The following is a 27,279-nucleotide window of genomic DNA, read 5'->3' on the forward strand; positions in this document are numbered from 1 at the left end:
TAATCCCCATTCCTTTAGAGGTTTCATCCCTGGCATGGAGTTCCCCGTCAGAAAGCACGGTTGCTTCTTACCTTCTTGGAAAACCTCTTCATGGACCTAGAGTTTGTTCTTATTCCCTTGGCTTAGTGTAAGTCAACCCTAAACAATATTTCTTCAACTTCGTTCCAATTGCTGTTAGGAACCTTATCCGATTTGCCATTTTGTACCTTTAATCCAAAACCTGCTTTTTAGGATTTTGCACCGGAAAAACAGTCTTCCCTGATGAAATGATTTTTCTTGTCTCATCAGATGATAAACTGTAGTGTGATTCCTGACTTTTCCTTTTTTGTCTTGGTAGTTAGAAAATTTAGAGCTAATGGTGAATCAATAACATTCAATGTAATGACTTACCTCCTTTTTCTGTATGGTTTATTTTTATTTGATTAGTTCGATTGGAATGTCTTATTATAAATAATTTCACAGGCATCCAAAAAACCAAGAAATAAGTTCAGATTCAGTAAGGAGCGACTTTTCTGTCCTGCCCCACTGCTCTCTTGCAATGTATTCAATAAACTTCTATCTCTAAAAATAAAAGGTGTTGGGGGGCACTTTGGCTCAGTCGGTTAAGCGTCCAACTCTATTTCTGCTCAAGTCAGGATCTCAGGGTCATGAGATCCAGCCCCGCATCTGGCTCCGCCCTGGACGTGAAGCCTGCTCAAGATTCTCTCTCTCCTTCTGCCCCTCACCCCTGCTAGTACTCTCTCTCTCTCTCTCTCTTAAAAAAAAAAAAAAGAAGAAATAAGGAGCAACTATTTGAAACAATTATTCCAAGGAGGGGGAAGGAACTATTGAAACAGAAGGAGGGGCCCCTGCACTAGGGAGAAATCTGCAAGCATCCCCAGGGTGAAGGAGAAGGAGTTTTCTTTACAGGGGGGAGTAAGCCAAGCCAGAAAGAACCAGGCATTTGGCAGTGTGACCCTGGGGCTGAGAGTTCCTCAGAGTAAGTCCAGGAATGTTTTAGCCTGAGGCCAACTATGCAAGGGAAGGCTGTTAAGAAGGGGCTGTGTGTGGGCTCAGGCAAGGGTGGGCCAAAGTTTCACAGACCTGGGGGGAAGAAGAGAAGCCTAATCTAGATTTGGTGAAAAAGCATTTTGCTCTGGTTGATGGTAGAGACGAGCAGTTCACCGAAAACAAGGACATGCTAGTTCCCAGGTTTCCCTGAGTCTAGCTGGCAGGGTCCCCAGGGGTAGGGACCAGCCACATTGATTGCTCTGCCCCGCCCAGTCCTGGGCCTGATCGAGTTACTTGATTGTGTTTGTTGACTGGCTGAATGAGGGCCTTCCTGGAATCAGGAGCTCACATCTCTGGGAAGGGCAGGACGAGCAGGCCATGCTCGCACCACTGCTGGAGGGGTCCCTCGCTCTGGGCCGCCACCCTCACCCCCTCCCTGAGGAGCTCCTATGAGTCACATCTCATAGATTGAATACCCCCCTCTCCTGCCTGTACTTCCCCCACCCCAGTCCCCTTGCAGGAGGGATAAGGCGGAGGAGAGACCATCCTGCTGTCGTCAGCGCAGACCACAGACCCAGAGGGAACGTGGGGTCAGCAGCCCTTCGGCGGGAGGCGGACAGGGCAGGGCGTGGCCTCCCACAGGTGGCCACACTCCGCCTGGACTCTCCCGACTTGTCTTTTCCTGGGGCTGTGCCTTTGCTCTCCCTGCTCTCTCTGCTTCTCTATGTGTGTCTCTTTCTGACTCTGTCCCTCACTGTCCCCGCTCTCCCGGTTTTCTGCTATCTCCAGTCCAGCCCAGGAGGCCTCCCAATTAGACCCGGGTTCCAGCAGGAGCCCGACCCAAGGGCTGGGTGGGGGAGGGACAGACGGAGTGTCACCCAAGCACAGGCACTTGACCCATCTCATCTCTAATCACCACCCCACCCTGCTCTGCCCACTTAGACCACTCCTGCCAGGTAGGTACTCTTATACCCATTTTACTGATGAGGAAGCTGAGGCTCACACAACAGTGAAGCTGCTTGCCCAGGGTCTCAGGCCACCAGTGTGCAGAGCCAGGTGTCACAGAGCTTCCCAGTGTGGTGCTGTGCCTGGGGCATTCCAAGGTGTTCCTTCTCTGCAAGGGAGTCTGGGAAATGCTTCCAGGAAGATGAACCGGCTTCTTGGCTGCAGGACTTCTGGAAGCCTCTAAAATGCTCCTGTGTGCCTCTAAGACCCCCAGCAGGAAGGTGTAGGCAGTTTGCCAAATTTCTTTGCTCTTAGAACCCTTCGTGCACCAATATCTTTGTTACAGATATGTGGAAGTGACTGGCTCTGTGGGTAGCTCAAGGTGTGGTGTGAAACATCTTTGTGGGGTAGCTGCCACTTCTCCCCCAGAGGAAGCAGACTGTGGCTGTGTGATAAAAGTGTAGGGTTTGGTCAGCAACTATTACACAGGGACCGAAAAGCTTGTGGCCACATATGTAGGCATGTGTGAATCTGGTCCCTCTATCTACTAGCTGGGGTCATTGTGCTACACAATTTCAAGGGGCACTAATCTCATCACAGTCCATGGGAATGGCAATCTGGGAGTTGTACAGTGCACAACCTGTGCAGCTGAACGTGACAGTCCTGATTCTATCTTTCAACATGATTGTGTGACAGTTGCAACAGCCTCGGTTGACTTCCTGTCTCCTATCTGCCACCTCTGGTATCTCCTGCATCCTTCCTCTGGGTCACCTCTCCAGTCCTACCCTCCTCCAAGTCCCTTTTCCCCTCAGCCAGCTGACAGCAGTAGTACCCTCCAGCCGTGCAAGTGCCCCAGAAGTGGAGCCCTGCCTCTGAGATGGGTGAGCCTTGTCATCCTGGGCAAATCACTTGACCTCTCTGGGCCAACATCCCCGTTTGTAAAATGAGAATAAAATACTTCCCTGTGAGTTATTTTCTTTACCACTAGATTCTGAGCTTCAGGAGTCCAGGAGCTATGTCTCACTCACCTCTGACCCCAGCGTCCGACACGTACTAGTCCTGTGAATGTTTGCGGACTCAGTGAATGCACGTCACTTTGACCCAGCACTTGCTGCAGCTTCTCCTCTTATGTTTGCCTGGCTTACTCAGGAATTCCTGAACACGGGCCTGCCCTTCCTCATTCCAGGCCTCCGCCGATGCTGCTCTCTCCCCTAGGACCCCTGTCTGGTGGAGAAGCGAGCGCACTGGAGACATTTAAAATGCTTAACTCAGGACCCAGCTGGTGGTGAGTGGTCAGCCGCAGCTGTCCTTGGGAGGAAGCAGCTGACCTTCACATGGAGCGCGTGACGTCGGGGTCAGAAAGACCCCGGTCTGCATCACGGCTCCACCCTTTCCTAGTAAGACTTCGGGCAAGTCACATACCTCTCAGAGCCTCAGTTTCCTTGTCTGGGTGCCCTCCTCGGGCTCGTTGTGAGGATTCAAGGAGATAAAGTAGAAGCCTTTGGCACGACTCAGGATGTGCTGGAGCCCGACAGTGGGGCAGAGCGCTAGAAACGGTGGTGGCTATAAATATTACTACTTCACTTCTATTTTCTGGCAGAGAACCATTAATTTCTTGGAACTCTTCATTTCCTCTTGCCTTCAATGACTGGCGGTGGCAGGTGGCTTTCTCCCTGGGACTGGTTTTTCACAGAAACAAAATTGCGTGTATGTTTTTAATCACTTCACAGGAGTTACCACACGCGACTAGTAAAGAACAACACTGCTGTGAACACTGGCTGGGTCACATGCTAAGCCCTCAGCCCCTCACCCACCACCACTCACACACATAGCCCCCCGAACCCATGTCCCCCTACCCACACCCCCCGTATAGACCCCCCCGTCCACGGACCCCTCCCTACCCATAGATCTCATCATCCATGGACCCCCTCCTCCCGAGGACCCTACCCACCGCCCCCCATCCCATGCAGAGCCCCACCAAGTTCACAGCCCCCACTACCCACAGCCCCACAGCCCCCGCTCATCCCCTCCTCTGATAAATACCTTTAAGGGCATTTGCCACAGAGGAGCGGGTGCACAGGTGAAGCAGAAAAGCTCCTTCCCCCCACAAAGGCCTGGCCCCCTGTCCACACCTCCATCCTCCCCACAGACCCCTCAGCTGATCCCTCAAGTGCACTGAAAGATAAGGACTAGCACCAGCGGGCCAAGCACTGCCATACGCCAGATGGTCAAACGCACATAAATGGGTGCAGGACTCCTCAGAGTTTAATCTGCTAACATCCCTCAGGACTGTCCAAGAGGGTGATAGGACTCGGCCAGGGAACCCTTTCTCCCCCCTTGGGAGTGTACTATAGGAACTGTTGTTACCAACATTCTAGATCCTGCCTATTCGAAGTGTGGTCCATGGATATCCCCTGGGAGCTTGTTAGAACTACGGAATCAGGAGCTGAACCAGGACCTGCAAGATCCCAGGTGACTTGTTCGCGTGCTCTGGAGAGTTTGAGCCACATTCTTGCAGCTCACTGGGTCTTGACCGAGGCTGCACATTGGACTCAGCTGGGAAACTTAAAAAAAAAACACTGATGCCTGGACCCAGATTTCATTGGTTTGAAGTTTGGCCTGGACGTGGGGAGTTTGAAAAGCTCCACTGGTGATCTTAACGGCAGAGAGGTTTGGGAATCATGGCTCCTGGTCATACTGCTGGGCCCTATTTTCTTGCTTGTGTTTGTGAGCAAGCCTTGGTGAGAGGAAAGGGTAAGGTTAGGGGGGCTGCTGGCCAGCGCCTGGATGGATGAAGGTCACAGAGAGTGAGGAGTGTCTGCTTGGAATGTGCAGGGAAGCATTTGAGCTTTGGAACCGCCCCAGCGAGGCACAGGGAGAACAAGGCGCTGTCCCACGGTCTGAGGCTGATGGTGGCAAAGCCCGACCCAGGACTCCGCTTCCTGACACCGAAGGCCAGCCGGTGTCTGGGCTCTTAGAGTCACCACCTCCACACCATCTCCTCGGAAATTCCCCTTCCTAAGCCTACCCGTCAGCCTTGGTCCTCACACCAAAACCGCAGAGGCCGCCCCTGCTCTGCTCTTACTTTGCTGGCCGCAGGCCCAGGACTCCAGCAAACTGTCCCCGGGGCCAGTAAAGCTCAATCCACCCAAGCCAGGAGGCATTAACACATCGTACGCAGCCGAGCTCTGGTCCGCGCTGTAATCCCCACCGGCTGAGAGGCAGCTTCGCTGAATGGAGAGCGAGGGAGGGATCCGGGGGGCAGGCTGGGTGTGAGCCCCAGCCCTGCCACTTGTCCGCTGTGCCCCTCACACGGAGCCTTCTGCCTCTCTGGGCCTCGGTTGCCCGATCTGTAGAGTGGGCACAACAGCACTCCCCTGCTCTGGGCCGGTGAACGGACTGAGTAGATGAAGGTGACAGCGCCCCGGGCAGCGCCTGGCATGTGGTGGGCGCTAGGTCAGAGTTCATTGGGGTTGCAGAGGACTCGCAGCCTCGTGCGACAGGGACACAGGAGGCCCGGGTTCCCAGTCAGCCCAGACATGGGACGTGCCCCTGCGGCAGGAACACCCCGATCCCCGCCCCCCAGGGCCAGAGGGGCCAGGGGCAACAGAGGCGTATCTTTGCCCTTTCCCCTCGTCTGCCAGATGCCCGGGCTCAGTTGTTGTCTGGGCTTGCTTGATGGCTTCGAGGAGACCTGCTCCGTCCCGAGGGGGATTCCCAGCCTCCCTGGGTGACTCAAGCAGCAGTTAGCTCCGCCGGCCACCGTGGGTGGCTCTCTTCCCACCACGTGGGCCCACTCCTGACAGCTGTTATTGTCATGGTTATCTTATTTTTATTTCTCCCTCTGGGAGCCCAAATTCAAAGGGAAACATCAGCACCGCTGCCTGGTTACAGAGAGCAGAGACGGGGGCTGTGTGTGTGAGTCGGATCTTCTCAGCCAGGGCCCCCGCCCCCAGATGGTGTGACAGAGGCAGAGCATGGAGACTGTCTGGAACAACACTTTCATCTTATAGATCAGGACACAGAGGCCACAGAGGGTCCAGGGCTTGCCCAAGGGTGAGTCAGGGCCAGGCTGGAACCTGCTTCCCCTGCCTGCCAGGACGCCTGTCGCTAGGAAGGCGTTGAGGGTAGTCCTCACCCCAGCCAGTGTTTCCGTGTGAGATGCAGATCCCTGGGTCCCATGGACCAACTCTGTATCTGGGGCAGACCCAGGGATCTGCATCCTTACCCAGCTCATCTGACCAGACTTCTGGCATCACGCTGTGGACTCTCCGCATGGGTCCGAAAGCCCCAGACCTGTGCTCTGGGCCTCTCCTCTCCTCCCCTGCATCAAAATCCACCACTGGAGAATCCCAGCCCCCAACAGATCTCCTTTCATTAAAAGCATTGCTTACCCGGTATACTTAACAACAGCGGGTCCCCAATGAAGGGGACAAGTATGGTGTCCTGTCATGGGTAAGCACATGCACCCTGGGTCCGGGAGCCTGGGATCGAATCCCATATCTGCCACTTCTGGTTGCATCCCCCCTGCCTATTACTTCCCCTGTGGGCCAGGGGCGGTGATGTCTCCCTCCCGAGTGCTGCGAGGATTAAGAAAGCACTGAGGTTAGTAGCTAGCACACAGTAAGGTCTATGTAAATGTCCACTATCATTATGTCCATTTTACAGGCGGAGAAAATTATGTTTAGAGAAGCTGAGAGGCTTTCCCGGGGTCACGCCACCACTAGGTAGCAAGGTTGGCTGGGGCTTTACCCTTGTCCCATGCTGTCCCTGCCTGGGTGACTGTGGCCCACGCCAGCGCCAGCCACCCTCAGCTCTGCTGGTGGGTTAGGGATAGGCAGGAAAGCCCCTCCCCACCGCCACCCCCAGTCACTCACAGGGGGCACCCATGCACTCTGGGGTTAGGAGAAATTCCTAAGTCCGTAGCTGAGAAGGCGGAAACCCGGCGGGAGCCACAGCAGCTTAGCATCCCTTTGCCCCACAAGTCCGTAATGGGGACAGCGGCTGCTGGGGACCCCGCCACCCTCAAACTAGAAAGCTCCATTTCTGTTATGCCAATGTCTCTCCATTTGAATGAAAATGAAATGAAAAGCTCATTTTCGTTTTCTGGAAGAAAGTACACTTACAATCTCTGCATTTTGGTCTAAGAGATTGTTTTCAGACATCAGCTGTCCCGGTCCTTGTGGCCACAGGTCACTTTCTTGTCTGTGGAGAGAGTTCGGGCCAGGTGTCCTTATACCGGCTGTGCTTCTTCCTGAATCCCTCTTCCCCACGGCCTTGCTCTTTCTCTCTCTGATTGGCGTCCCTTCTCTGATGGAGTGGCTGTGAGGGAGTTGGGAGGTCTTCCCACAGGGGCTGATATGCACCCTCAGAATGGACTCTGTACTACCTCTCTTCGCTCTTCGCCCTGAAGACTCCAGAACTGAGAGCAGCCATGAGCCAGGGAGGGCCTGGCAGGCCCCCGGCTCCCCTCTTCCTGCCACCACCCACCCCTCTCCCTCTCCTCTCCCTCTCAGTGGCCTGGGGAAAGGCGGCTGTGTTACTGATCTGTTCGCTCTGTTCTCGTCTTCCATCCCTGCTGTGATAGGATCTGCCCTGAGCGGTCAGAGCCCTGCCAGCTCTCTCGGGGCCCATTCTAATGAAGGTAACTGAATGCCAGGCAGCTGAGACCGGCCCTTTGCAAAACAGCAAGGGGAGGGCTGCCCTTAGGGCAGAGTGTGCCAGCTCTTATTTGCCCTAGCTTGGTATTAAAGACAGGCGGGGCCCTGGCGGCCCCCGGATGGAGGGGCCCAGGAAGGGGACAGAGAGTAAGGTTTATTTGGGGTGAGCTGGGCTGGCTCATTGCAGTTTGCACTCGGTGCTTTCAGGAGTTTGAAAGGCAAACCGTGTAGATTTGGGTCACGAGGGAGTGGGTGGAGGGAGATGGTCAGATTAACCAGGATTCTGATGCCAAGTAGCTGGGGCTCAGGGCTCAGGGCTCTGGGCTCTGGACTCTGGACTCTGGACTTGAGACCCTTCAGATCAGAGCTTCTCTTTCCCTCCTCCCCTCCTCCCTCCCCACTCTGCCCAGAACCCGCAGCTGCTAAGCTGCCCTTGGGCAGACACCTGTCTCTGCTGACCAGGGCTCCTTTCCCTAGACTTGGGAGGTCTGTGGCCGAGTTGGAATGCAGGCCTGCATCCAAATCCTGGCTCTGAATGTCTTTGGGCAGGTTTAATCTTTTTGAGCCTCAGCTTTCTCATCTGTGGAATGAGAAGAGTAGTACCTACTTGGTGGCCCCAGATTCTGTGGGGCCTGAAGCTTTTACAGTGTGTAAAGTCATCTTTGAGGTAAAAGATCTCAACCTATCTTCTTTTTGCAAATTTTACAAAACACATGACCCGGGGTGCCTTGGTGGCTCAGTCATTAAGCGTCTGCCTTCGGCTCAGGTCATGACCCGGGGTCCTGGGGTTGAGCCCCGCATCGGGCTCCCTGCTCCGTGGGAGGCCTGCTTCTCCCCCTCCCACTCCCCTGCTTGTGTTCCCTCTTTTGCTGTGTCTGTCAAATAAATAAATAAAATCTTAAAAAAAAAACCACACATGACCCTGTGAGCACACTGCAGGGCCCCTCTGGAGCACATATGGGTCCTAGAAGTTTAAGCTGCGCAGAAAACGCAGATGCGCACATATCTACCTGATAGGTCTGTGAAGGATTCAATGAGCTGAGATTTGTAGCGGTCCCAGAACAGTGCCTGGCACAAAGTAAACCTCTCGGAAGTGGTAACTTTTATTCTGCCTACCTGTCCGGGCTGTCATGAGCATTAGGTGAAGGCAGGGTTATGCTGGTAGCACCAAGCACAGCGTCAGCACCTGACAGCTTCACCTGTTAGCTCGCTCACGGGCCGGTGCTCACGTGGGGCCAGGGGCTGTGCTGAGGTCCCTCCTAGAGCTCTCAGTCTGGGAAGGGTAACCAGGCCATCAGTTCATCACACAAAGAGGCACTTCCAAAGGGAATGGTGATGACGTGAGAGAGCTGGGAAATCATTTTGATTGGGATATAAGGACAGACCCCTCTTGAGGCACGGAAAAAAGGGAAAGGATGCTTATTATTCTACTTTCTGCATGTCCGTCTATAAAGCAGTCTGGCAGAGCGGCGTTGATGACCAACTACCAGGTCCAACAAGACACTAAACATACGTTGTCTCATTTGGTCCTCTGGATGACTCAGAGAGGAGGCAGTGGGGAGCAGGTGGGGATGTGCTTTTACCTGAGCTGGTGTGTGTACTAAATGGTAGAGCTGGGATTCAAACCTCACCGGACTACCTTCAAGCTCTTTCAACTACACCACGTGGCTGATACGGCAGAGATGCCCTTGCAGGCTCATGCGTGACCTTCTCAGAGGTCACACTGCCATAACTATCAAAATGGTTGTGACCTCCCTGGGGCCTCAGAGTCCAAGAGCAGTCCGCCTCCCGGACTTGGAGAGCCCTCCTGGCATCCTTATGCACAAGTATCATTAACTGCAGCCACACACACCCAGCCCCCATGGCCATAGACACCAGCCCTCGCCTGGCTCTCTGGTCTACCCACTAGACTCACTTACTCCTGGAAGGGCAAAATGCTCTGTGGCTTGATAGCTTGGGGGCCTGGAGGAGCTCCCAGTGAGAGCTACAAGGTGCACTCAAACCATTCAGACAAAGGTCAGAGTTCAAAAAACAAGTAAGGAGGCAGGAGGACCCAAGTATGGGACCCAGAAAACCACAGTGGGGGTATAAGCTTATCCCAGGCTTGGCAGAGGGGGAATGGTGATACATAGCCCTTCTAATCCAGTGGAGGGAAGAAATTACATAGCAGGTGGGCTGGGGTGGGGTAGGATGGGGGCTTACACTTCTTAAGCACCTACTATGTGCCACCCACTCTGCTTGGAACCTGTTATTGTGTGGTCCTCATAAAACTCTTGGGTAGTAGACAACTCTATCTCCATTTCAGAGATGTGAACGTGGAGGCTCAGAGAAGCAAATGAACTTATGAGGACTCATCCCTGAACCTGATAGGAGTTTATGGGGAAGGTCATTATAGAGGAGACAATGGACCACATACTAGCTGGAGTTTTCTGTAGAACTTTTATTTTTTAAAATCAATTTTATTGCTTTTTTAAAAAAAGATTGTATTTATTTTTGCGCGGGCGAGAGAGCGCATGTGAGCGAGCACAACGGGGAGGGAGGGGCATAGGGAGAAGCAGACTCCCCGCTGAGCAGGGATCCTGATGCTGGACTTGATCCCAGGACCCTGGGATCATGACCTGAGCTGAAGGCAGATGCTTAACCAACTGAGCCTCCCAGGTGCCCAATTTTATTGCTTTTAAATACAGAAAATTTTCACATTTCTATTAGCCCTTGTTAAAAGTTGAAGCAAATGTGTTGAAAGTATGTCTGCGGGAAAGGGAAGTTTCTGAAAAGGGTCCAGGATTTAATATTCTGCCGGAGTATAATAACAGTGTACACATATGGAGGTCATGGGAACCAAGCCCCCCAACCAGAGAGACTCGTGAGAGAGATACTGTTACTATCCCCACTTTACAGCTAAGGGAACTGAGGCTCAGCTGCTCAGCAGGCTGCCCAAGGCCACCCAGCTGGTGAGTGGCGGAGCCCAGACTCAAAGTCAGAGAGGAGAGAGATGGCCGTGCCCTCGGCCCTGAGCAGACTCTGACAGGAGCTGCTGAGCTGCCGAGCCGGGCTGGAGGCGCTGGGCGACAGTCTGGTGTAGACAGAAGCAGCTGACCGAGGTCTCAGTGCCAGGTGTGATGATGAAAGTCACCGCTGTTCCCGTCCAGCTGACGAGCCCCTCACCCAGTGCCAAAGTTGGCAGCCGACCCAGCAGGGGGGCCGGAACTTGTGTCCAAAAGCAGGTAGCCCTGCCAGGTGGTGAGGTGCCTTGCCTGGAGCCCTCAAATGCCAAGTCCTGAAGCAGGGAAGAGTTTGTTTACCTGAGGTCAATTCCCCAGACCTTGGCTCCCTGCCACGCTGGGCCAGGGATGGGGTGAGCGGAGACAGGACATGGTCCATCCTGGAGGCGCTCAGCCTTCGGAGGGGGGCAGACACAAAAAGAACCATCGTGTGGTGCCATGTGGTGAATGTTCCAGCCGTCAGCGGTGCCTGGGAACGTGGGGAGCAAGCGGCTGATGTTGTCCTGGGGGGCCAGGCAAGGGCAGGGAGCTCGCTGAGCCGGACTGGGCCTTGAAAGCTGAGCTGTGGTAATCCCCATGAAAGTGCCCAACGCTCTCCACCTCCAGTGCTCACGCCCACCCCAGCACAAAGCCCAGTTTACTGACGCAGCTCAGCCACGCACTCATTCCACAGTTGTGTGTGGGGTACCAGGGATCCAGCTGCCAACAGAAAGACAAGGTCCTTTCCCCCAAAGAACTTCTGTCCTAGGGGGAGAAAGTCAGTATGGTACGTGAAGACAGAGAGAAGTGCTCCGAAGGGAATAAAGCAGAGTGAAGCGGAGGAGGGGAGCTCTCAGGACAGGCTGGGAGCCAGCCTGTCGGAAGCGAGGGGCAGGGGCACGTGAACCTGGGCATGGGGCTTGGCTGTGTGGGGGCCTGGCAAGCCAGCTGGTACAGGTGATGAGGGAGGCTGGAGAGAGGCTGCAGGGAGGGTGTGGCCCAGGGGCCTGAGAGTGCAGGGGAGAAGTTTGGGGCTTATCCTGACCTGAGGTCAGGGGAAGGTCGTCAGCTGGGAAATGACAAGACCTTGGTGGTTGGAAGAGCTCGCTGGGGTGTGTGTGTGTGTGTGTGTGTAAAGACAGCCCTGGAATCGGGGCGACCAGTTAGGAGGCTGTGTATTATTTGTCCAGGGAAGAGGTGGTGGCAGTTTGGTTGAGGATGGTGACAGGCAGATGGTGAGAAGGTGGACTGGGCTGGAGCTGCCAGGACTTGCTGATGTGGGGCGGAGGGAAGAGAATCATCAAGGACTAGCCTGAGGTTCTCCTCACGACCAGAGCTCCCAGTTGGTGTTACTGGAAGATTCAGCTGGAGACATGCACACATGGTGGGGTGTGTCCAGACCCCTTCTGGGTGGGCAGCTCTTTCCCATCTGCCCAGGCTGCAGCTGACCTTCCCCAGGGGCCAGGGGGCTGCCTGGCCCGAGATTACACACCTTTCCTGGAGGGAGCCTGCATCCCATGACTGGTCCCTGTGGGGACACAAGGGCTTTGCTATCTTGCTTCTTTTAGGGGCCATCCGGGCCCCAGAGTGCCTGTGGGATTGGCTGAGGCCTCGGCACATGGCATCCCGACCCCTCTCTCCCTCTGCCCCCTCCTGCTTCCCTCACACCCTCGTGGGGCTGGTCCCTAAGACACTCCCAACAAACCCCCTCCACATGCAATTGGATACAGTGGTTTGGAGGCCAGGGGAGTGGGCCAGGCTGGACGTGGACACTGGGGGGTCATCAGCGTTTGATGAGATTTAAAGCCACGCATTAGGGAAACAAGAAGGAGAGAGGGCTGAAGCACAGAAGGTGCAACATTTTAGGGCTGAGGAAGGGCGCGGGAGCCAGCAACAGCAACTGAGTCACGACTGGGAGGCTTGGAGGAAGCCAGGAGGGTGGGCGTGCTAGAAGCTGTGCTAGGAAACTGTTTCAAGGGGAGACCTGCTGGGTTCAGGGCTGAGCGAGAGTCCAGGTAAGATGAGGATCCGTGTGGCTCTACGGTATTCCTTTCCACCTTGTCGTGTTTAGGGAGGGATTTTTAAGGCCACAGCATCATCAGGAAGGAGCTGAACTAGTAGGGAAGGAGCCATTGATGGTGCAGAAAGTGGCATTGGGGGTGGGCAGGAGCAAAGAACTCGTGAGGAGAGGGGTCCCGGACTGAGTAGAAGGGTTCGTCTGTGAGCCAAGCATCACGGCGGAAGGAAGGCCGCCGAGGCACCTGCAGAGTGCACAGATCTGGTGGAGGGGACGGGAGGTAGCTCTCTTCTTGTTACTTCTACCATACACAGTCAGCAGCTGCGGGTGAGCAGGGGGAAGCCTGATTGGAGGTGGGGGGTCTGGAGAAAGGAGAACCAGCTTGGCCTGAGGGCTCCCGGCTGGCAAATGGCAGCCCTGAGGGGAACTGAACCCCTGGGCTCTGGGCTTCACTAGATGGGAAAAGTGCAAGGAAAGACATTCCAAGCAGAGGGAACGGCAAAGGTGTCAAGACTTGGTACATCCCGCAGGTCATAGGAGTAGTACTATGCAAATGTGTACTGAACCATGGCTGTGCTAATCTTCCTCATGCAGTATTTCATTGAGCGCCCCTCCAATACCCTCTAAGGCAGACACAGCTGACCCTCATTTGTTGCAGATTCCGTATTTGCAAAGTTGCCTACTTGCTACAGTTTATTTGGAATCCCCCAATCAATATGGCAATGTCCCCCTGACCATTTGCACACATGTTTGGGTTGTTGAAAATGTGGGTTGGAGGGCACCTGGGTGGCTCAGTCGTTAAGCGTCTGCCTTCGGCTCAGGTCATGATTCCCAGGGTCCTGGGATCGAGCCCCACATCGGGCTCCCTGCTCCACGGGAAGCCTGCTTCTCCCTCTCCCACTCCCCCTGCTTGTGTTCCCTCTCTCGCTATGTCTCTCTCTGTAAAAAAAAAAAAGAAAGAAAAAAAACTTAAAAAAAAAGAAAATGTGGGTAGGCCGCTCAGTTCAAAGAAAACATTCCTCTGTCTTCTCATTTCAGCTCAGACTGAAACAAGCTTCCTTTTAGCAGTCTTTTTAGTGCTGTGTTTCGTATTTGGGGTTTTTTGTTTTTTGGTGATTTTTTTTTTTGGTTGGTGATTTCGCCATTTAAAATGCCCCCCAAATGTGGTGAAGTGCCTACTATTGTTCCTAAGGGCAAGAAAGCCCTGATGTGCCTTTTGGAGAAAATACATGTTAGATAAGCTTTGTTCAGCACGAATGACAATGCTGTCCTCCGTAAGTTCATTGTTAAATAACGTACCTTAAGGGGCGCCTGGGTGGCTCAGTCGGGTAGGCGTCTGCCTTTGGCTCAGGTCATGATCCCAGAGTCCCAGGATTGAGACCCAAGTTGGAGGGGGGCGGTCCCTGCTCAGCGGGGAGTCTGCTTCTCCCTCTCCCCCTCCCCCCACTCCTGCCATGTGTGCGCTCTCTCTCTCTCTCTCCCAAATAAATAAAATCTTAAAAAAATAATAACATGCCTTTAAACAAACCTGCATAAAACAAGCTTGTGTATTGCTCGGTTGACGGAACTGTTGCAATCAGAGGTTCTCAGGAACTTAACCCCTGGGAGCAATGGTTCAGCATTCACGGATTCAGTGTTCACGTGGCTACCTGCGAACCCCAAGAACCCTGTCTGCGAGCTAGGGGACGCATGGAGCAGAGCTGGGGCTCGAACCTGGGTTGGCCAGGCACCGGAGCACTTCACTCCCATGAATGTGGCCTTGTGGTCTAGTGGGGACGGCAGGGGGCCTGGCCTGGAAGAAAGGTTTCTTTTCTAGGGCCTCCCAGAGCAGGCTCTCCCTCCCCTCCACGGGCCTCCTCTGGGCTCAGGCTTCTCCAGCGTCTACCTGAACACAGCAGCTCCTTCCGCCTGCCCCAGGCTGCGGCCACAGAGCTCAGCAGGGTTGTGGTTTTCCTCCAAGCAGGAGGAACACACTGGCTCAGTGTCCTGGGGCCAGGCGCCTTCAGTTTCCCTTGGCCGAGCCCAGCCCTGGAAGGGGGGCCACAAAGGAGGTATGTGTGCCTGAGACCAGCTCCCATTGGTCCGGCTGCTGCGGTGGCTGCCTGTTTATTCAGGGGCGGCCTGGCCCATCCTGGGCAGGTCCGAGCGAGCTGCTGGCCCTGGGCCCTCCAGGAACCCCCCACCCCTGGGGACTGGGCTGCCCACTCCCTGCCTTCTCATAGTGGAGAACCCACAGCCCTGCTTCTGTCATTTATGGGGCGGCTGGGTTTTTTGTGGGTTTTGAGTGGTTTTCATTCCAGCATCACCAAGATAATTTAGGAGATGATTGGGGGGACTGTGTTTGCTTTTAAAGTGGAATTACAAGCCCTTCAGTGTATGCCTCCCTGACCCGAAGAAAGAGGTGAAGCCGACTTCATCCCCCACCAACCTTGTCTAAAAGCAACTCTCCTCCCAGGAGCAGCCAATAGCCCCAGGCAGGACTGGGCCTTGTTCTTCCATCTCCGGGTGGCTGGCACAGTGCCTGGGCCTGCAGTTTCTGCTCAGTAAATGTTGTTTGAGTAAATGAATAAACTAGTGAATGAAGGACTGGTTTCGGTCCCACTGTGGTGACTTTGGGGAAGTTAGTGTAGAGACCCGAGCCTCCCTTTCTTCACAGCATCGTGGTTAGGTGAACAGTCTCTGGAGCCAGCTGCCCGGGTTGGAATCGTGGCTCTCCCCTTAGCAGGTGTATGTCCTTGAGTAACCTCTCTGAGCCTCAGTTTCCCTGTCTGTGAAATGGGGATAATCCTTGCCTCATAGGGTTGCTATGAGGATCGAATGAGTTAATATCATGTGAAGCACATGGAACAGAGCCTGGTACATAGTAAGTGCTATGTAGGCGTTTGCTATTAATAAAATGAAGATAGTAACATTCAGTTATTCTGTGCTGCTGTGTGCTGGGAGCCTGGTACATTGGTTTTCCCAAGTGTATGCCTTACAATACTGAGTCCCTGGTGTTGGTAGACGTTAAATGACAAGGGGTCTTGTCCAAAGCTGCGGCGCCTGAAGAAACCCTGGGTTACAACAGAGCTAGACAGGTTTCTCTCATGCCAACATGCTCTGTGACATCTCCGGGGAGGAGTAAAGAATTTCGTCAGTTGATTTGACCACAGAGCCCTTTCTTGCTGTCGGGTTGGGGTAGGGACTCCACAAAACACATTTTTGGAAGCAACAAATACTTCCCTCCATCTCCCCAGGAGCCCTGGCCCAGCCATCCCGCTCCCGTCAGCTGGTGGCCCGCAGGGACAGGCCAGGATGTCTTGCCCTGGGTTTGGAACTGGGCAGGAGGCAGCGGCCAAGTTAGCAGCAGAGGGGTGCCCAGCCCTCCACCCTAATACACTCAGTGGGGCAGGCAGGCTGCATCCCACCCTCAAGGGCAAGATACTCCCCGAGGGGGATCGCAGAGGTACATGCTGGGGAATGGCAGAGGCCTGGCCTCGGCTGCAACTGATTAAAATAATGTCAATCTGGACAGCACAAACCTCCCTGAGGACGATGGAGGGAGGGGTGAGGCCCTTGCTTGCTCACAGACTTTCATCATCCTTATTCATTAATTTCTGCTGCCTTCCAGATGAGTCTAGTTGCTGTCAGTAAGCTGGTTGTGCAGTAAGAGAGAGAGAAGGCAGGGAGGCCTGGACATGGGCCAGCAGACCTGAGTGCAAATCTTGGCTCCATCACCCTGGCCATGTCACTTAACCCTCCTGAGCCTCAGGCTTCCTCATCTGTAATATGGGTGCAGTAACCTCTATCCACAGATGGCTGGACTAGAATAAAGGAGAAGAAATGAAGTGACTGGTACACAGTCGATCTTCAATAATTGGTCCCTGTTCTAAATCATAAGCTGCAGGGAAGTGATCTCTCTGTGGTTTCAGGGCTTGCGTTAGGCAGAGGGGTGTCTCTTCAGAGCTCGGATCTGGTACATTCTGGGAGGAGGGCAACTGGATCTTGATAAAGGCTATTCTTATTTCCTTGCTTCTCTCCTTATAAATGCCCATCTCAGGAACCTCAGAAAATATTCTCGTGAATTTGTGACTAATCAGGCCCTCAGCTCTCTATCGTTTATGTGTGAGGGATCCTCAGTCCCATTCAGGGCCTCAGACAGTCCTCAAGTGCCTACTACGTGCCACACTTGTTAGCAGCTGGAGTCCAAAGACTCTAGGGACGTGCACCCTGCTCTCAGGAATTAGGGTGGTGTAGGGGGCCTGAGAGGAGGCCAATCCCAACAACACAGTGCGTCCCCACAGTAGCAGAGCTTGCGTTTGAGGGATGGAGATCATGAAGCCAAAGAGTAATTTATTCTCACTGAAGAGACAGAGAAGGCTTCACTTGGCAGGTCACACCTGAGTCGGATTTTGAAGGATGAATAGGAGTTTGTCAAGGGAAAATACTAAAACATCATCCTCAGTCTCCTCCCAACCACCCCCCCTTTCTGGGGTCAGTGTGGATCCTCTGCCATTAACAAGCTTTGTGACTGTGGGCAAGTCATTTTGTCTCTCTCGGCCTGTTTCCCAGATCCCTTCCAGCTTTAATGCACTGCGATTTCATGTCTATACAGGCCTAGATGATGAGAATTTCTAAAAAGTCCTCCTATTTGCAAAACGCTTTTCAAAAGTCTTTGACATTTTCTTTTCTTTCCAAGTTTTTGCATTAATTTTTAATGAAATTTATATATTAGGGAAGCCATGATCACGTCTTAATTTCTCAAATATTTATATAATTTTTATGTTGTGATACTTTTCTTGTTTGACCTTTCTTTTTTTAAAGCTTTTATTTATTTAACAGAGAGAGACACAGCGAGAGAAGGAACACAAGCAGGGGGAGTGGGCGAGGGAGAAGCAGGCTTCCCACCGAGTAGGGAGCCAGATGCGGGACTCGATCCCAGGACCCTGGGATCATGACCTGAGCCGAAGGCAGACGCTTAACCGACTAAGCCACCCAGGCGCCCCTGACCTTTTTTTTTTTTTAAGATTTTATTTATTTATTTGACAGAGAGAGGGAACACAAGCAGGGGGAGCGGCAGAGGGAGAGGGAGAAGCAGACTTCCCGCTGAGCAAGGAGCCCAGGACCCTGGGATCACAACCTGAGCCGAAGGCAGACGCTTAATGGACTGAGCCACCCAGGCGCCGCTGACCTTTCTTTTTTTTTTTTTTTAAAGATTTTTATTGATTTGAGGGAGAAAACGCATGAGCGGGGTGGAGGGGCAGAGAGGAAGAAGCAGACACCCCACTGAGGACTATAGGACTTGAACCCAGGACTCTGAGATCATGACCTGAGCCGAAGTCAGATGCTTAACTGACTGAGCCACCCAGGCGCCCTGCCCCTTGACCTTTCTTCATGCAGATCCCAGTCTTACAAAGTTGGTCACACTTTCCCCATTTGACCGAAGAGGAAATCAGGGCTTGGAAAGGTGAAATGACTTGCCCTCTGCCGGGAAGCGGCCAGGCCAGGCCTCCAATCCAGGTCTTCTGATCCTGAGTTTAGGGTTCTCTCCATTGTTCCACGGGACCTCTCACACACCCCACAAGCCTAAAATCCCTCCATCGGTTGTTCATAAACGATGCCTGATGGATCCCTTGCCTTGTGGAGCCCCGGGTCAGGTGTTGTTGCTGGCACAGAGACAGACGAGTCAGGAGCCCTGAGTGCAGAGGATGACAGGCCCCGCCCTGAAGACATTGCTTCAGGGAAAGAGCCAGGCAGGAGGCCCTGTGAGGGGCACGGGGCAGGACCTCGAGTACTGTCGAGGAACAGCTCTTTTAGCCAGAGAGCAGGAGGAAGTCCGGGTTGGGGAGCAGGGCCACAGTTACCCTTTCCTGAAACAAAATCTGGTGCCTAAATCCAGGATGAAAATGGACCCCTGTCCCCAGCGTCTGTCTCTTACCCTCCTTTGGTTTTCTTCAGAGCCTGTGTCATATGTCTCGTTGATTCATTTATTTGTTCGTGGTCTGACTGCCCCAGGAGAGGGCGAGCTCCATGAGAACAGAGACTTGATTATTCATAGCTATGTCTCCAAGACCTGGAACAGGGTCCCACACAAAGAGATCTTCACTGAATATTTGTGGATCGATGGATGGATGGATGGATGGATGATGGACAAGTGAGGCCTTCACCTGTGGTCGGCCTGCCGTTAGCAAAGTAGTTCCCAAACTTGCTTCCCTTGGAAACACCTGGGATCTTTAAAAACTGCTAACACCTGGCTCCCACCCTAGGCATTTGGATTCAGTTGTGACCCGGGCATTGACCTTTTTTTAAGTTCCCCAAGTGAGTCTAGTGTGCAGTTTGGGAACCACTGCTTTACCATCAACTTATAAAAGTCAGAGCTGCGCTGCCTGGGCCCGGAGGAGGTGGGGAGGGCAGGAGAGGAGCGGTGAGCGGTGTTCGTGCTCTCTTGAGTTTGCAGCCACTTGACGTTCCTGAGGGTAAAGGAAGGGGAAGTTTTTCCTCCTTGCCCTCACCCAATCCAAGTCAAAGAGGACCTGGTCTGACTTCCTCCTCCCCCACCATCTCCTCCTCTTAGATGGTCAAATGAGTCTGAGGAAACGCAGGTTTTCTCACCATTTTCCCCTCCTATTGGGTTTGCATGAGTAAGAAAACCCGTTGTTCACATGTGCACAGGTTGACAAAAATAGAGCTTGGCCTCTCTGAACACTGAGCCGGGGCGAGTCAGTAAGACCCTGTCCCACCCTGGCTGCATAGCACCCAGCCAGACATTATAAGGACAAACAGGCCTGGGGCAGAGTGCTGCAGGCATCCTGGCCAAAGGACAGTCACCAACACCAAGCTGTTTGCCAGTGGAAAGGGGCTCCCGTGTCCAAGGCATGCGCCTGGGTCCAAGATCTGCTCCTGGGCTAGTGCAGGGTTGTAGGATGGGAGGGGACCTTAGCGACATGCTGTCTGAACCCCATCTTCCCAGAGGAAGGAAGGGGCCCAGATGCCCTCCTCTTCCCAGGCACAGTGCAGGCCCCCTGGTCAGGCCCCTGCCGGAGTGAAAGGGCTCTGGGAGTCAGGGGTTGCTCCTGTTGTTTCTAGATGGCAGGTGGGGAACATCTTCCTTGGGGGTCAAGAGGCTGCTGCAATCCCAGGGTTCTGCCTGCTTCCTTAGTACCTGCTTCTCTTTCTAAAGCCGCTGCTTACGTCCTCAAAGGTTGAATTTGTCTCCCGGAGGGGCAAGCTGAGACTTCAGGGGTGGGGCTGATGCTTTCTGATCAGATCAAGCTCTGTTTAAAGAGGAGGGGAAGGAAGACAGGTGTTTGTGGCCACGTCGGAGCCGGCTTCACGGAGGGCTTTTCCATGCCAAGAACAATAGCTGGTGCAACTGTTTGGGTGGAGATCATGTCCAGTGTGTGTGACCAGGTCGTGGTGGGTGACTAATGTCCATCTTAGCACGAGTCGAGAGAGCCAGCTCTACTCCCACCTCTGCCAATGGCTACACCATGATGAGGAGAGAAGCCAGCCTCCGCCTCTGGGGCTTGGTGCCCCATTTGGGGACTGAGTGGTTATATTAGACTAGTGACTTGAAACAACATTAAAGCCACGGGACTCGTGGTTTATCTGAACTCTTATGTGGAAGTCCATGTGTAAAGCAGCTGGCAGTGGAGCTGTTCTGGCTTACCTGGAGCACCCCCTCCTTTTGCAGGATCTCCAGAGAAACCTGCAGGTTGCACGGAACCGAAACCGAGTTTGAGAACCACTGGACCTGGTGCTTGAATGCTTTTTTTTTCAGCCCTGGTATTATTTGTGTAGCTGTTTTCTTGTTTGTTCATTTGGCTAATGTCAGTTGGCTCAGTTGCTTGGCTAACATCAACACTGGGTAATGTTCGGAGAGCTCTTTTCCTATCATAATTATGTCATATGTGTTCAGCCGGTCCTTCCATATGGCCCCAGGCTTGTACAAAATGTTGCCTCTTTACACCACCTGATGGTGAGCTAACTCCTGCCTGGTGATAGCAGAAGTAGACAAAGGTGGATAGAAGCTGTGGTTCAGAGAGAACTTACTAGATTCTCTTCCCTCACTGGGCTCACCCAAATGAACACGTGTTTTCCACCCCCATCAGTTTCTGGAGGCTGGTAACTCCTGCTTGTCAACATTCTATCCACTTCTCTCTGGCTTTGGCCCTCAACATCACGGTTGTACTCTCACATCAAATGGCAGAAGAAGTTTCAGGACATAAAAAGAATTAATCAGAGTGACTTGTCCTCTGCACATTATTCTTGGATACATTCCCTGGGAGAGGGTTTCTGTTTTTAATGAGATCGTTCTTCTGAAACAGCAAGGCAAACCCCTTAGGAGACTCACAGCCCCGGGTGAGCGCTTCGAGGGTATCAACTGCCATCACTCCCCACCCCCTGCCGGTCATCATCCCCCTCCCCCCCCCCCCCCCCCCCGCCCCCGCCAGTAAAGAGCAGGAGCCAGAAGTGGAGGGCCCTACACAGGCAGCCAGGAGCCCGAGTTTCAGTCCCTGCTCATCTCATACCTCAGTGTGTTGTCTGGATAAATTCCTAGCCTTCTCTGAGCCTCCATCTTCCCATCCATAAAATGGGGGAAGAGCACATTAGATGTTTCTCCAGAGAGCCTTCCTAGCTTAAAATTGTTTGATTTTATAACGCCTAAAACATAGCTATGGGAAGGAACCAGGGTAGCTAATGCAAGAACCTCCTTTTCCCCAACCCCATAGGTGGGGCTGTGCTCATGAGGGAGGACTATATTGCCCTAATAATTCTCGCCCAGCCCAGCCCCCATCTGAATGAAAAACACTGAGTCCTCTGGGAGCCCTAGCCTGGGCTGGAGCCCTCAGTTTCCACATCCCATTTCAGAAGACAGTCAGCCTTCCTCCCCAACCCCAAATTATCACTGCTTCCCTGAACTCTGTGGAAGGTATCAGGATCTCTCCCAACAGTCAGGGTTCTTGGGGCACCTGGGTGGCTCAGTCGGTTGGGTGTCCGACTCTTGATTTGCTCAGGGGCATGAGATCGAGTCCCACATCAGGCTGCACGCTGGGCATGGAGCCTGCTTGGGATTCTCTCTCTCCCTTTCCCTCTGCCCCTCCCTCCCCCCAAATGTCAGGGTTCTAAACCATCCTGCAAGCTGCTTCAGGTTCTAATCTTCACCTCAGTTCTTCCCAGCCTCTTGTCATATGGTCATTGGAAATGGCTGCTCTTTATTGAGCACCTGTCATGTGCCAGGCCTGTTCTGAGTATTATATGCATGGGTCCTGATTATTTTGATCCTCACAATAATCCTGAAATACATTATATCATTATCTCCAACTTGCAGGTGAGGAAACGGAGACACCGGAAATTCAACTTGCCTAGGTTCATCCAGCTGCCCTTTAAAAGGTGGTAAAGCCAAGATATGACCCTTGGCTCCGGCCCTGGAGCTCATATCCTGAATCACTGAATCAGACTGGGGCTCATTCATGCTGCTGGTAATAACGAGAAGCTACTGTGTATTGAGTGCCTGTAGCACAGGAGGCATTGAACCAGACACTTATTTTGTCCTTTCATTCAAACCTCACAACTGGAGGAGGAAAGGTCTTGTTTCCATTCCAGAGAGGTAGCAACTGGTGCTCAGAAACAGTGAATGACTTAGCCACGGGAAGCTGTAGAACGAGGCAGGCTTCAGACTCAGAAGTGTTCAGAACTAGCATCTTACGACCCTCCTCTTGGTCACACTGCTTTTCAGGACAAATACCTGGAGATGCTGCTCCCTCCACCACAGCTTTGGGAAGAATAAAGAGGGACCACTAGCACCACTCCATCCACAGAGCCCTCGAAAGTGGCAATCGGGCTTCCCCTAACAAGGCGGGCTGGGGGGTGCTTGACAAGGGCTGCTTTTCTTCACTGATTTTTGCCAGAAGAAAGCTAGGACCTAGAAAAACCCCGATCATCTGAGGTTTCTGCTTCCCTTGCCCAGTTCTGGGTGGTCCTCTCAAGTGATCTGCTTTCTGGTTCCCCGTAGCCCTTAGGGGCACCATGAGACCAGAAGGGAAGAGGGGAAATTGAGACAGAACTCCCTGGATTCAGCTACACCCTAAAACCTCACAGGAAGCCGCTGAGCCGAGGTCTCAGGGTAGAGCTACAAAGGCAGAAGAGGCCCAGGGTGCGTGGGCTCGTTCATGCACCACACCTTTGATGAGTGACCGAAATTAAGTGTACCCTCTGCCAGGGTGCACAACAACTCATGAGGTAGGTTGTGTCATCCCCATTTTACAGATAAGGACACTGAGTCTCAGAAGGGTTACGTAACTCATCCTAGGCCTCACAGCTGGCAAATAGGATTGAACCCCAAGTCTGTGTGATTCCAAAGGCAGTGTTCTTTATGATACACCACAGCGCTTCTGCGTGTTAGGGACTGTGGGAGTGGACACCAGCAAGGGTGAGAAATAGTCTGTGGTGCCCGCACAGAGATCTCTGAACTGCAAGGCATAAGCAGGGAGGAGAGGGCCAGTGGGTAGTAGAGTGCCCACCTCACCCCCACTGCTCTAGCCTCCTCTGGCGCAAAGCCCTTGCCAGGAGGCCCTCCTCTAGCTAATGTTGTCCTTTTTGGAGAGTCCCCTGTAGGTCTCAGGGCCTCAGTGGGATGCTTTGCCTCAGACAGGCCCCTGGTAGACGGAGAGGCAGCTGACAATCTTTTTGCAGAAGAGATCTGGGGGAGAAGGAAGTTGAGAGCAAAGAGCCAGAGAGAAGGAGGCAGAAAAGCTGAAAAGTGTGGGGTGTGTGTGTGTGTGTGTGTGTGTGTGTGTGTGTGTGTTGTGTTGATGGAGCTGGACCAAAGCACCCAGCTGCCGACAGGCTCTGCCATGTTCTAGTGCCACCTTGTTGGTCAGTGAGGACTCAGGGAAGGCAAAGGGGCCTTCATGTTGGCCTGAGACAGACAATTAGGAAGGTAAATCCCCCAGAACTTAACCCCCAGTTGCACAATACAAGATCGAATCAAAAGGAAACATCTGCATTATTTGCTGCTTTACATTTTTGCCTTCTTTAATCCAGAGCATAGTGAAGAGTTATGGGGGGGGCGCATTTTTTACTTAAATTATATTTACTAGGATTCAACACAGGGGTACTTTCTCTTTTATGTTTTTAGTTCTTGTTGCCGCTTGGTTCTTCGTATTCCTGGGCTGGTTATAAATACAACTTTTGACTTTACGACGTAAAGATTGGGAAAGTTGTGAGTGGGATTTGGGATGAGAATCAATTGGGGAGCCACCAGACTCAGGCTGGTGGTGGCATTGATAGTGGGCGAGGGGGCTGGGGGTTTGGCAGGTCTGCCTTCGGGTCCGCACATGTGAGCGCGGAAGCGCTGGTAGGAATCTCGCAGTACGGTGACCGCAAACAGTGAGAGTAGCCTGGACCCGGCAGCGGCAGCGACAGCGCCCGCCAGGCAGGCGCGCGAGCTCAGACTCGGTCTCCTGGAATCCGAGGGCCCGGGCTGAGCAAACCCGGGCGACAGCAACGTCGCGGTGCAGGCTCGGGCGGGCCCAGGCGAGCCCCACCTCCCGAGGCGCCCAGTCCGGGGCCGCGCAGCCATTGGTCCGCACCGCCCCAGCCACCTGCCCCTACCTTTGGGGGCGGGGTTACCTGGGCCCCGCCCCCCGAGGCTCGGGTTCCTAGACCCGGCTTCCTCCTCCGGCTCCGCCCCCGAGCCTAGGCCCCGCCCTCTCCGATCCCTGAGCCCGGGCGCCTCGTGATGTCACGGCAGCTTTGATACAAAGAGCCCTTCGGCCCACGCGGGTCTCCCGGCAACGGGCGCGGGTGGGGGCGGGGCCGGCGCCTTCAACTGGTGCGGAAAGCGAGCGAGCGGCCGCGGCGCGGCGGGGATCGTCTCTGCGCTCCCCGCGCTGCCCGCCGCGTCCCTGCCCGCCCAGCCGGCCCGCGCCCGCCCGCTCCTCGCCCCTCGCAGCGCACCGACTCGCCGCCGCACGGGGGATGCGCACCCCGCCCGCCCCCGGGGGTCAGGTAAGCGGCGGCCCAGGGGCTCGGTCTCGCCGGGCTCCGGCGACGCGCACCTGGCCGCGCCGGAGGCCCCGGGGCTGGGGAAGTTGCCGGAGCGCGGAACTTTGCCCGCAGCCCGGGCGCCCGCTCCTGTCCCGGGAGTGTCCGCCCTCTCGGCCCTAGCCGGGGAGGTCGGGTTACCTGCGTCCTGGCGCGCTGGGCCACGGAAGAGAAGCCTCTGTCTCCGCTGCCCCCACCTGGCCCTCTGCCGGCTCCCAGGTGCAGGGGTGGGCAGGGCTAGCCCGGGGGCGCGGGGAGAGGGCGCCGCTTCTTCGGCGCGGTTTCCCAAAGTGTTTTTAGATGGATCTAGTGGACTGGGCAGGGGGCTGGTTTGCCAGGACGCCTTCCTCGGGACACCGCCGCCCCCGCTCGCAGCGCGCCTGCCCCTCCGGCACCGGTGTTGTCCCAGCTCCCTGCCCTTGGCTCCGCCGAGTCCCGGAGGGGGCTGTGCGCGGGCCAAGTTTTTCCGTAGCTCTTGGCGTCTGCACCGAGCCTGTTCCCGGGTTCCCTCGCCTCTCCGAGGGGCTCTGCCGGGCAAGGGGGGAGAAGCAGCGTAGTTCGGGGCTTAGGGACAGGGCCCTGGCCCTTCCCAGCCGAGACGTCGCCGAGGCCGGAGGTGTGTGCGGAGTCCCAGCTCTTTGCCCGCCGGCCCGAGAGCCTGCAGGTAGTAGTTGCTGTTGTCACAGTCGCTTCTCTGCGGGCGACTAGCGTCTCTGAGGTCTTGGCGGAGCAGCCTCTGGAGAACCAGCCATGTCTGTGCTGTGGGAACCCGGTCTGGACTCAGCCCGGTGTTCCTTCTCATCCGTGCACACCCTCCAGTGTACCTCTTTCTCCATTTATCCTTCTCCCCAGCCATGCTCTCCCACAGATGGCTGTAGGTGACACATCCCTCGCCCTGAGAGACAAGCCAGTGTCCCTGGTCTTATTTACAGGCCGCCTCCTCAAAGGATTGTGAGGGGGCTGGATTCCTGGGCTCAGCCTACACTTTTTGCCTTGGCAAACCCCTGGGTTGGTTTCTGATGGTCCACCAAACCCCTCTCTTCCCTTGGTGGAGGCAGGTGCTAATCGGCTGGGTTCCAGGGAAAGGGGTGGGGCATTCCCCAGGTCCTTCCCCTGGTGAAATGTGGCTGCCAGGTTAGGGGAAAGGGAATCTCAAAGGGGGGAAGGTGACCAATTATGTGTAAATCAGACCTTTGCTGTAGGGATCTCTGTCTCCCTGTAACTAGCCAGCTCAGCCTTGGTGGAGTCCTTGGGTCACTGCCATTGACCGGGGTCTTGCCTTAAGCCAGGCACCAGCTTACCCAGATAGACTGGCCCAAACCTGACCCTGCTGAGCTGGCATTCATGAACTGCTTATGCGCCCAGGTGCTAGTATGCAGGGACGCTTCCCTGCCCCTAAGGTGTTTGCAGACTGTAGGGACACTGAAAACCTGGGCCAAATTGTTTCCTGGCCAACTGCCCTGAGCCCTCAGGCACAGTGATCTGGGTTGTCTCTGAGGTCCCTGTGACTTCACTGGAGGGGTGTGTGGCCTGGAGGAATGGGGAAGCCAGGGAAGAACTTGGGACTTGTAGCAGGCATCACGGCTTGGGGAATGCCTTCTGGGGAACAGCTTTGTTATTTGGGGGGCCCCAGGCTTTGGTGGAGGGGGTGGGGTACATGACTAAGGCCAGCAGAGAGATAAGACTGTGCCTAGGGAGGGACCTGACTGGCCAGGCCAGGTGAGACTGCGGGAGGTGTGACCTTTGCCCCAAGGAAGACCAGCGGGAGAGACTACCTTAAAAAGGACCTTTCGGTCAAGTAAGGGAAGAAAAGAAGAAATCTGCCCAGAGCAGCTTGCCTTGGGGAGGCTCTGGGTTGCAGCTTGAGAAGTTCCTGGTGGATATTCTGCTGGCCCCCACACTTTCCCATCCTTCCGTCTCTTCAGAGCACTCTGCCCCTCCCTCAGGACACTGGCCCCTTTGTGGCCTGCTAGCCCCCTTACCTACGGATGGAACAAGCTGCCCCCACATCTAGGGCTTTCTCTTCAGCCCTCCTGGAGCCCTCCTGGTTCTCACCTTCCCACATTCCCTCCCTCCCCCTCCAGGTGGCTAGAAACTTCCTTCCCTAGGGCTGGCAGTCCCTCTTCTGAGCTGGCCTTTTATGCCAAGGGGTGTTTCACAACTGATCTTGCTTACAGTTTTACTTCAGTTTATATATTTAAGCTGTGGGTAGGGAGCAGGTAGAGGTGGAGAGGGTGGGAAGGGCTCCTAATAAGATATCAGGTGAGTGATTCCTGGAAGGCAGTCATCTCCGGACCTTGGATGGAGAGGGACAGCCTGGGCACAGGGTGCCCACTCTCTGGCCCTGTTCTCTGGCTCCTGGCACAGGGCTCAGTGCATTTTGACAAGGAATGGGCTGCCTGCTGCCTGGTGTCGGCAGTGGGGCGCAGTGCCTTGGCTTTGCCAGCCTTGTACAACCCCTGGCTTTGGGCTCTGTTTTCCTCTGGGTCTGCTCCGTTGGCTCTTGACTCGGGAACGGGGCATTGATGGTAATCAAATCACTGGCCTTTCCAAGGAGGAGGACTGCTTGGGTCTTTCCCCTGCCTGGCCTACCCGTGGGCTAGTCCTGCCCCACGGTCAGCTGGGCACGACAAGGCGGGCGCGTCGATTTGGCAGACCC

The 27,279-nt window shown here is 54.5% G+C and overlaps 1 protein-coding gene across 3 annotated transcripts in view; it reads left to right on the forward strand.

The window, feature by feature from the left end:
• The window catches only part of RAB11FIP4 (RAB11 family interacting protein 4), a 115,518-nt gene that overhangs the window by 53,098 nt on the left and 35,141 nt on the right, over positions 1-27,279 (forward strand). The window contains exon 1 of one of the 3 annotated variants that reach the window (XM_036087370.2): positions 24,442-24,584. The exons of the other annotated variants lie outside the window; for them this stretch is intronic. Within the exon in view, the coding sequence (XP_035943263.2) occupies positions 24,555-24,584 (30 nt within the window). The 5' untranslated portion in view covers positions 24,442-24,554. Of the gene's footprint in view, positions 1-24,441; positions 24,585-27,279 lie in introns of those variants that run through there. 3 annotated transcript variants of the gene reach the window in all.

The sequence above is a fragment of the Halichoerus grypus genome, chromosome 2, assembly GCF_964656455.1.
Source record: "Halichoerus grypus chromosome 2, mHalGry1.hap1.1, whole genome shotgun sequence".
NCBI lineage: Eukaryota > Metazoa > Chordata > Mammalia > Carnivora > Phocidae > Halichoerus > Halichoerus grypus.